Consider the following 11471-nt stretch of genomic DNA (forward strand, 5'->3'; position numbering starts at 1 on the left):
AATTTGTTCACCCAAATTAATTTACATCAATTAAATGTCAAATAATCAATAAGTCAATAATTTGATCTTTGACTAACATAATATCCAACGTGCCACTAATATAAATTTTTCGTGCCTACAGTGTCACTTTGTAATTTGTTAGTTTTTTTTTTTTTCAATTTTCTTATTTTTAAAAAATTGATTTAATAAAAAAAATTTTTGATTTATATATATATATATATAAACAAAACAAAACCCTCATTCCCGTGAATCTGCTGCTTGGGTTTGAGCTGTCAGCGGTGGCTTGGTGGTCTGGCGGGTCTGGGCTACAATGTAGAAAGAGGTGGCAAATTTTGGGTGTTTGGTGGTTGTTGAATTGGTGGGTGTTTGGCTAGTGGGCTGCGAAGTTACTGCCGTATTTTGGAGGGGACGGTGGTTGGAGGGGATTTTTTTTCATTAAATTTTCTTAAAATTAATTATTTAAAATTAATTATTTTTTTTTTAAAAAAATACTTCCTCCGTTCTTTTATTATTGCACCACTTGCCTTTTTAGGAATTTTCACAAATATTGCGCAATTTCCTCTTTCATACTTACTTTTTAATTTATCAATATGTCACTTGGGCAATTTTGTATTATCACCTTTCTTTCTCTTATTTTTTTCCACTACCAAAATGTTTGAACCCAACCCCTATGGTGCAATAATAAAAAAACGGAGGAAGTATGTTCAAATTAAATAAAAAAAATCTATCCAATCATAATATGACACGTGTCCATCTTTAACCTACTAAACAAATTACCGGTTTTTTATCCAATTTTTGGAAGATCATGTGCAAAGGTCGTTTTATTGGGGGATTATCAAAAGATGATTTTATTTAGGGCGGACCGAACAAATGTCATAGTATTCCTGTCAATTTTTTCTATCGAATTCCCTCTGTTTTAAATATTTGTTCCACTTTTCATTTTCGGACATTTTTAAATATTTATTCCATTTCTTTATTTAAAAAGCTTTTACAATTTAATTATCTCAATTTCCTCTTTCATACTTACTTTTTAATTTTTCAATATGTCACTTGGGCAATTTTGTATTATTACCTTTCTTTCTCTTACTTTTTTCCACTACCAAAATATTTGTACCCAACCTCTATGGTGCAATAATAAAAAAACGGAGGAAGTATGTTCAAATTAAATAAAAAAAATCTATCCAATCATAATATGACACGTGTCCATCTTTAACCTACTAAACAAATTACCGGTTTTTTATCCAATTTTTGGAAGATCATGTGCAAAGGTCGTTTTATTGGGGGATTATCAAAAGATGATTTTATTTAGGGCGGACCGAACGAATGTCATAGTATTCCTATCAATTTTTCCTATCGAATTCCCTCTGTTTTAAATATCTGTTCCACTTTTCATTTTCGGACATTATTAAATACTTATTCCATTTCTTTATTTAAAAAGCTTTTACAATTTAATTATCTCAACTAGTGGAATAAGTAATTTTTAAAAAGCTTTTACACTTTTCATATTTTATTAATTTTATATTCTCTCTCATCCAATTCTCCCAACTATTTTTGCTTTTTACAATTTTTTTTAAAAAATTTCTACATACCCCATTACCTCCATATTTCAATGTTTTCTCCAATTTCTCTTAAACTCCACGCATGGAGAAATGAAGCAAGTATTTAAAAACAGCTGGAGTTATAAGAAGTACTCATATTAATTTTTTTATTCTTTTTTACTTGATCCGTTTTTGACTTTTAAAATATTCACCACTCCATCTTTGACTGTCTTATTATATGTAAAAAAATACATGTTTATGTGGGATTTTATTATAATCGTTTAAATAAGTGTCATCACAATATATAGCTTTTATAATTTTTACTTATAAAGAATTAAAGTTATTAATAGTTAATTAAAGTTATGTGATAATAAAAACAAGTCAAGCAAAAAAAAAAAAAAAAAAAAAAAAAAAAAAAACACGGAGGAAACGATATTTTATCTATTTTACAATATTTCTAATCGAACTATATTTGTTTGCCTCAATTGATTTTTCACAAAATTATTAATAATATATTTGAAATAATTACAAATTAATCCCATGATTTTATTATTCTATGGAGTATGTATTTGTGATAATTTTATCACAAGAGTTTATAAAAATTAACCCACAAAATTAGAATGGGGCAAATAAATAAGGACAAAGAAATTACTATGTATGGGATACGGCATATTCAATGTCGAAATATTATTGACTTTAATTTGTACTTTGTCTTCTAGTATGATAACATACATTCTCTAATCATCCTTGAGATTCTTAATTATATACATGCACCAACGGACCAATCTGATTAAAATTGTGCAAGGTACACTCAGTGGAATATTTTGTTCATTTGGATTACTATTGCTTATATAATCATTAAATAAGTCAAAATTAACTTTAGATTTACCTTGCATAGTAAAAATTAACGTAGGCTATGTGAAATAGTCAAATAGATTAATGGTTAACTATCTTAATTAACTATGAAAACCTATTTTTGGGAAATAACTAGGTTAGATCCGTGTCATACACGATTTTTCAATTTTTTTCATGGAGTATTAATTTATTTATTTTTTCTTTTAAATCTCAAATCAAACTACTTATTATTTTATTTATTTATTTTTTTTTATCTTTTTTGAATACATATTATATTGCTTCCTTCTATTTTGAACCTTGATGTCAATTTATTTATATTTTAAATATGATAATTTTTCATTCACCAAGTTGAAAAATATATATTTATGATTTTTTTTTACTATAAATGATCATTATACATTAAAAAGTAATTACTAATATATGAATTTTTTTATACAAAGATCGATATGGTTATATATTTATGTTTATAAATATATTATTCTACGATTTTTTTCCCTAAATTTTGGAAGTAAATATTTTGCGTATATAATCTATCAATTTTTAAAAGTTTTATTTTTTATTTTTTTAATTTAAAAAATATATTAAGGACACACTAGAAGATGACACGTGTCATTGCTGGTGTGTCTTTTAGTATATTGTTATTGATTGATGATTAACTATGACAATCTAGTTATTATTTAAAGAATACAATTGAGTACTCTCTCCGTATTTTATTACTTGCTCTAATTCTACAAGTGCGGAGTTTTAGGAGAAATAGTAAAACATAATACTTTGTGTAATACAAAGAAAGTGGGGTTGTAGGAAAAATAAAAGTATGATAGTTGGAGGAAAGTGAATATTGAAATATTAAACTAACCTATGTGAGAGTATTTCCTCTGTGAGAGTAACCTCCTAAATAAGTAATCCATGAGTCTCTGACCGATCAAATAACCGCTAAATAAGTAAACCCCGGCTACTATGTTACTAGCCACATATAAAAGATTATACCACATAAAGATAACTATCAAAGTTGATATAGTTATACCTCTAATGTAGTTTTGGTTATATAAGTAAGATTGTATTTATTTATTTTTATTAATCTTGTTGTAAATCAAAATTTGATTAAGAATGTTTTAAACATATTGAGTAATTGATTAAGATTTTTTATTTATTTATTTTAAATTGATTACTTATTTATTTTTAAGAAATTGATTAAGATTACTTGATAAACTTTAAAATGTGATTATTGTACTGTGTTAAGCCACGCCTCAAATGCACAGTAATTGATTAGGATTTTTTTTTTCTTTTTTTTTTTTTTGAGGAAACAATTGATTAAGATTACTTGATAAACTTTAAAATAGGATTATTGTACTAGCCAATAGCCATGCCTCAAATGCACAAGGAGTCTAATTCATATGCGGACAAAGGCCACGTGATGAGTACCCTGAAGTCCTGAACAAACTATCAATAATTTAGCTATCCACTCTTATCAACTACGGCTTATATCTAGCAACCATTATTATCCGATTCATCCGTACAGGGATAACAGTGGATTTGTATTCTACCCGAATCTGTAGATCCAGATTTGTGAAGGGTCTTCAAAATTTGGACCGTTGAATCCAGTTTCTATTAGAAAAAGGGATTTGAATTCGGGTCTGACTCCTAAATCATACTTCCTCCGTTTTTTTTTTACTTGCAATACTTTTCTAAAAAGGAAATGTCACAATACTTGCATCACAATATAAAAGGAAAGTTACTTAAGAGAAAAATTATACTATTTCCCCTTATTTAAAGCACATGACCCACTAAATTACACTCCTAACAAATACTCATCCCATTTTAAAGTGTATTATATCATGTGAACCCCACATTTCTTTAATACCGTGAAAAAGTGTGTGTTGCATCTAAAAGAAAACGGAGGAAGTACTTTATTGATGTTCATATTGTATTTATCATCATTGTTTTTTCGCTTGCTTATTTGTAACATCGTACTTTTTTCGTTGCTTATAATTTTTATTTTAAAGTATAAGTGTATCAGTTGGTTACTTTGTATTTTTAGATTAATGGTATAACTTTAATTTAGGTTGAATTTAATAATCTCCGATGAAGTTTGAAATGCAGTTTTTGACCCAAACATTACATTTAATGCAAAAAATTAGGCAAAATATATTAGACTTGTTTTGGACCCGGATCCGTTGTCTCCATTTTCCAAACGTGATGGATCATGATCTTAGATACAAAAACAGATTTGGATTCAGGTCTATCCGAACCCAGTCCAAATCCGACCTATTGTCATCCCTAACACTAAACGTAGTAAAAAACGCTTACTACATTTTCATGGGAAGGAACCTTTTTATGTGGAGGGGACGTTGAAGTGTAAACTTCTCAAACATCACATACATTGAAAAAAAAAGGGAGTGTTTAACCTTTTATAATGCTAAGAAACTATTCTTACCTCCAATTGCCATATAATTTTGGGATAGAGCCTCATCTACACAAAAGCGTACTATTATTCAATAAATGGCTAGTGCTCTTGCTTTTATTACTAACAATATTATCATAGTATTAATAGTATTAATTACAATAAGGATAGTTAAGATTACGAGTTAGTTCAACAACGTCTACCTGTTGGCGTTGGGTCAACCTAGTTGGTGTGCGGTGTACTTAGAGTAGGTGAAACCAATTTTGCGTAGGTGTTGTGGTGTTTTAGCAGTTGGCGTGGTGTTTAACCCATTTGGCGTAGAGTTGATAAAGTTCTAACAAATGGCGTGGTGTTCAATCCGGGTTGGCGTAGGTTAACACTACTAGAAATAGGCTAAATAGCGACGGAATTGTTGCGACGAACCCCGTTTTCCGTCGCAAATTTCACATTTTTCGACGGAATATGTTTCGTCGCTATTTAGCGACGGAAAAGTTGAGTTACGAGGCTGTATCCGTCGTAAATTTTCCGACGGAAATAAATTCTGTCATAAAAATAAATTTCCGACGGAATATTCCGTCGTAAATTAATTTACAACATAATATTCCGTCGGGAATTTATGTTTACGACGGAATTTATTTCCGTCGCAAGTTATGCGTTTTTTTTTTAAATCAAAAATCTGGCTCGACCTAAAAAAAAGGGGGAAAGAGCAATTGAAGCAGCAGAGAGAGAAAGAGAAGGAGAGAGAAAAAGAGAAGGAGAGAGAGAAAGAGAAGGAGAGAGAAAAAGAGAAGGAGAGAGAGAAAGAGGGCGGCGCGTTATCTCGAGCAACGGTGACCGGCGACGTTAACGCCTGCCGTCCACCCAAACCCGCCGCCGAGAACGAAACAGAGAAAGAAGGGTGAAAGAAAGAGAGAGAAGAATGAGAAAGAGAAAGAGAAAGAGAAGGAGGAAGAGAGAGCTTTCGAGGAAGTGTTTCCGCCGATTGACGGCTGTGGTTGTTTCCGGTGACGCAACTGCCGCGTCTAGGTAAGTGTTGCCCTCTAAGTTTTGGTTTTTTTTTTTAATTTTGCAAAAAAACCACCACCGGCTAACCTTTAACCACCACAACGCAGCCTTTGCGCCGCTCCTCCTTCCCCTCGCCGTGACTGAAGCACCTACATTGATATTGGCTGAAAATTCAGTAATTGTCCTTTGCTTCCCCCCTTTTTTTCAATTTAATTTTGTTTACTTATAAACCCTTACTTATTTTATTTATTTTTATTTTTTTGTAGGATTTGTACAATTTTGTTGGTTTAATTGTTAAAAAGAAGTGCAGATCTAAAGGTTAGTTACATTACAATGTGTTTTAGTTTAATTTTTTTAGAATTATGTTAATATAAAGTATCTTAATTTAGTTTAGTTTTTTTAGAATTATGTTAGTTTAATTTAATATATAAAACGGTAGTTTGGTTTGGTTTAGTTTAATATGATATATTAGTTTACTTTGGTTTGGTTTGATTTGGTTTATATTAATAGTATGGTGTTATGATTTGTTTCTCTTGTTTAGTTTAATCTTGATATATTTGTTTAATATTATGTATGTTAGTTAAGTATATATATCTTTAAAAAAATCATTTGCATAATCATATGCCTAGATACCCGTTCAAGACATACACATTAGGAGTATGTCTTGAATAGTCCCGGGTTGGGACTGTCCTTGTACGTTTATTCTCACTTAGGTGGTGAATGTATTCCTTTGTTTTAATTCTAAGGAAGATCCTTGCTTGTCATTTCTCTACAATGTTCTCTAGGTACATATATAGGTGTTTCTAATCGCCTATATTGTGTACTCGGGGAACTGTAGGGAAATGCTGCCGGATTTTCCATAGAATTGAAATTCTGGCATACATTCACTAATGAGATTGAACGTACAAGGATGGGTTAGGTTGGAGTGATAAGGACCCTTGGAAATCATTTCTCTTCTCATTTGCATTTCCATAACAGTTTGATCTATGATGAATATATATTGTGCTTTATGACTAATGTGATTAATGGCATATGTGTTAGTTGTGTAGAACTTGTAATCATGAAACGAAAAGAACGTAGCTGGATGTACGAAAGGAAGGTTGGGAATTCTATTAATCCTGAGTTCTTGAAGGGGGTAGATGAATTCCTTAAATATGTGGAAGATCATCCCGAGAGTAGCAACCCGAATGAATTTAGGTGTCCATGTTTTAAATGCAAAAACAAACGTCTCTGGGATCCAGATACGGTCAAACTTCATTTGTATCGCAGCGGTTTTTTACCTAATTACTACGAGTGGATGTGTCATGGGGAAGGGTTTCCAGGAACTCGTAGAAGGGAGTCAAATGAATATCGTGAAATGGTTTTGGATGCCTTTGGTCAGTCTCAAGATCAAGGCCATTCCGAAGAGCCACCTGTTTCATTAGAGGAGGAGCCTAATGCACAAGCCAAGCCATTTTTTGATTTGTTAAGGGCTTCTGAACAACCGTTATACGAAGGGAGTTCATTGTCTGTGTTAGAGATGGCTTCTAGAATCACTAGCCTAAAGTGTGAGTATAATTTGCCGCACAGATGTGTTGATGGATTTGCTTCTTTGGTTAATGAAGCGATTCCTAACAACAACCACATGGCCGAGACATTCTATGAGGTCAAGAAAATTGTTAAGGGGTTAGATCTGCCCCATGAAAAGATTCATGCATGCCCGAAAGGATGTATGTTGTTTTGGAAAGATGATACTCAATTATCTACATGTAGGGTGTGTGGCAGCGACCGATACAAGAAGACTTCTAAAGGTAGCTTAGTGCCTTTGAATGTTCTATTTTATTTCCCTATCACACCTAGGTTGCAAAGGCTTTTTGCAACTAAAAACATTTCTGAGGAAATGACATGGCATGCTAAAAATCCTCGAGTTCAAGGCACATTGGCACACCCTAGCGATAGTGAAGCGTGGAAACACCTAGATAGTTGCTTTCCTGAGTTTGCCTCTGAACCTCGTAATGTTCGACTTGGCCTATGTACGGATGGATTTGCTCCACATGGTCAGTTTGGGGGACAATATTCATGTTGGCCTGTCATTTTGACCCCAGTATAACTTGCCTCCGTCAATGTGTATGAAAAGACAGTTCATGTTTCTTCATTACTCGTTTCGGGTCCTAAAAACCCTAAGGGCAACTTGGATGTTTACATGCAGCCGCTCATACACGAGTTGAAACAGTTGTGGGAAGTTGGGGCAAATACTTACGATATTTCGAGAAAACAAAATTTCAATCTTTGAGCAGCCATCCTATGGACCGTTAGTGACTTCCCGGCTTATGGTATGTTATCTGGTTGGACCACAGCCGGTAAGAAGGCTTGTCCATATTGCATGGAGAAAAGCAAAGCATTTTGGCTCGAAAATGGTGGTAAGGTTTCTTGGTTTGACTGCCATCCTCAATTCCTTCCGACAAATCATCCTTTTCGAAATAGTAAAAATGCATTGTGTAAAAACAAAGTCGAAAAAGGTTCACCACCTCACATCATGTCAGGAGAGGAACTTTGGGAATGTGTGAAAAACCTCCCGAGAGCAACAGATGGCCCCGAGGCACTGAAACGTCTCAAGAATGTAAAAAAAGGGTGGTTCAAGCAAAGCACTCTATGGGACCTTCCATATTGGAAACATCTGCTTGTTCGTCACAACTTAGATGTCATGCACGTTGAAAAAAACTTTTTTGATCAGTTGATTCACACTATAATGGACGTGAAAAAGCAATCTTCTGACAGCCCATCAGCTCGGAATGACATTGCTAAATACTGTAAACGGCCCCAGCTACATCTTCAAGAGGATGATAGAGGAAAAGAATTCATGCCAAAGGCTCCATTTTCTCTTGACAAGGCTCAGAGAAAGGTTTTGTGTGAGTGGGTCAAACAGCTGCGGTTTCCTGATGGTTACGCTTCCAATTTGAGCCGATGCGTTGATTTGCAATCAGGTAAGTTACATGGAATGAAAAGTCATGATTGTCACGTGTTCATGGATAGGTTGTTGCCCACTACTTTGAGAGAATTTCTCCCTACCCATATATGGAATGCAATTACAGAGATAAGCCAATTATTTCGTGATTTATGTTGCTACACAATTACAGTTAGCGACATGGAGCGATTGGAAAAAAACATAGCTGAGATCCTGTGCAAGCTTGAGAAGGTTTTCCCCCCATCTTTCTTCAACTCCATGGAGCATTTACCAATTCATTTGCCATATGAGGGCAAGTTATGTGGACCTGTTCAATATCGGTGGATGTATCCTTTCGAAAGGTAAATCAAAGGTCCTTTCTCAACTCTTACTTTCATCTCTTTCATTGATTTCCGTTACTTATACTTCTACGGCTACATAAACATAATTACAGGTTCCTCAATTACCTGAAACGAAAAATTGGTAATAAGGCTCGTGTTGAAGGTTCCATATGCAACGCTTATCTCACTGAAGAGATATCAAACTTCTGCTCCAATTACTTTCAGCCCTCAGTTGACACAAAAACACGAGATCTAGGTCGAAATGTGAATGTTGATGTGGAATCCCCGGCTGACAACGATGAAATCCCAGAGCTGTTCACGGTGGATAAGGGTCGTGTGTCAAATTTGGGTAAAACTCGGTATTTAGATGACAAGGAACGCAAACGTGCTCATTTGTTCGTTTTAAGAAATACCGGCATTCTTGGTGAATACGAAAGGTATATATGTTTACGATAAACATTTAAAAATCCCTTAAATTTAATATAATTGCTGCAATGATTAACCATGTGTCATTAATCTATTAGGCACTTTGAGGACTACATTCTTAGTACTCGAACTTATTTGCGTTGAGAAGATGTCATGGAGAAATGCGAAAGTGAATTCCTTGATTGGTTTCATCACAAGATGTCATGGATGATTTTGGATGAGTGAGGGTCGATATTTGACATATGTGCTTATTTCTCTTAATTTCTATCCTTAGGCACTTAAAAGCAATTGATATTGGAATGTTAGAAGAAAGAAACCTTACATTTGCTTGAAAACCTAGAAAATAGGCATGGTTTTAGCCATATAGGCCAAATTTGGATGATTTTGGATGAGTGAGGGTCGATATTTGACATATGTGCTTATTTCTCTTAATTTCTATCCTTAGGCACTTAAAAGCAATTGATATTGGAATGTTAGAAGAAAGAAACCTTACATTTGCTTGAAAACCTAGAAAATAGGCATGGTTTTAGCCATATAGGCCAAATTTGGGTGATTTTGGATGAGTGAGGGTCGATATTTGACATATGTGCTTATTTCTCTTAATTTATATCCTTAGGCACTTAAAATCAATTGATATTGGAATGTTAGAAGAAAGAAACCTTACATTTGCTTGAAAACCTAGAAAATAGGCATGGTTTTAGCCATATAGGCCAAATTTGGATGATTTTGGATGAGTTAGGGTCGATATTTGACATATGTGCTTTTTTCTCTTAATTTCTATCCTTAAGCACTTAAAAGCAATTGATATTGGAATGTTAGAAGAAAGAAACCTTACATTTGCTTGAAAACATAGAAAATAGGCATGGTTTTAGCGATATAGCCCAAATTTTGATGATTTTAGATGAGTGAGGGTTGAAAATTGACTTATGTGCTTAATTTTCTTAATTTCTATCCTTAGGCACCTAAAAGTATGCGATATAACTCCATATTGTTGGTTGTTTTTTTAACAATATTTTTTTTTATCTTCAATATTTTGTAGGACACCTACCATAAGAAGCTCGAAAAAACAAGGAGTCAGGGGATTCAGAAGAGTCCCAATGAGTTGTACTGGGAGTCGGTGGGTGGGCGCAATAAGAAGGGGCGTGTGAAGGGACTTGGCCAAAGTGCAGAGCTCTACTATGGCAAACAGGGTCGAGGTTCCCGTTCTTCACACCAATACACGCCGTCTGTCATTTCTCAAATGCAAGACCAGATGGAACACAGGATGCAAACTCTCCAAACTCAAATGGAATCTCGAATGCCTGAAATGGAGAGGAGATACAAGGAGAGTTTCGATGAGATGATGAGTCGTCTCAACAACAACGACTCATGTTCCACCATTCATCCTCAGCATCGAGACCCTAGGAACGACCCGGGTGGTGGTGGAGCAGGCCAGGGTTTCCAGGCGATTGCGTAGCTTAGCTTTAGTCTAGCATAGAATCACTCTAACCTAGCTTTTGTTTGGTATAGATACCAAAATGTGGACTATCTTTTGTACTAGGACATAATTATTATTATATATATATGTACATAACCCTAATTTTGTAGGTCGGTAATTAATTTTTTTAAAACAACAATTTTAGGACTAAATATTTAGTTTTTTTTTTGTCGATTTATCATTAAAAAAATTCAGGTTTGAAAATGCAGAAAATTACAAAAATTTGTTTTGGGCTGGAAATACAATTTGCGACGGAATATTTCGTCGTAATTTACATATTTGCGACGGAATTTTCCCTCGCAAAATATAATTTGCGACGGAATTTTCCCTCGCAATTTTGCTGTTTTTTTGTAGTGTAATCCAGGTCGCGTAGTGTCCTTACAGTTGCCAATTATGTTAAACCCCACGCCAACTGGGTGTTGACCTAAGCTGGGACTTATGCCACGCCAACTAGGTTGAACCAATGCCAACTAAGTGCACCCAACGCCAACTAGGAGGAACCTAC

General features: G+C 34.0%; 1 protein-coding gene across 1 annotated transcript; it reads left to right on the forward strand.

The window, feature by feature from the left end:
- The first annotated feature begins 6859 nt into the window (after positions 1–6859).
- On the forward strand, positions 6860–7888 carry LOC110685090. The gene has a single exon (XM_021861554.1). The coding sequence runs from the start codon at positions 6860–6862 to the stop codon at positions 7886–7888; it is 1029 nt and encodes a 342-aa protein (XP_021717246.1).
- Positions 7889–11471: the final 3583 nt, after the last annotated feature.

This window comes from Chenopodium quinoa, unplaced genomic scaffold, assembly GCF_001683475.1.
Source record: "Chenopodium quinoa cultivar QQ74 unplaced genomic scaffold, ASM168347v1, whole genome shotgun sequence".
NCBI classification, from domain to species: Eukaryota; Viridiplantae; Streptophyta; class Magnoliopsida; order Caryophyllales; family Amaranthaceae; genus Chenopodium; species Chenopodium quinoa.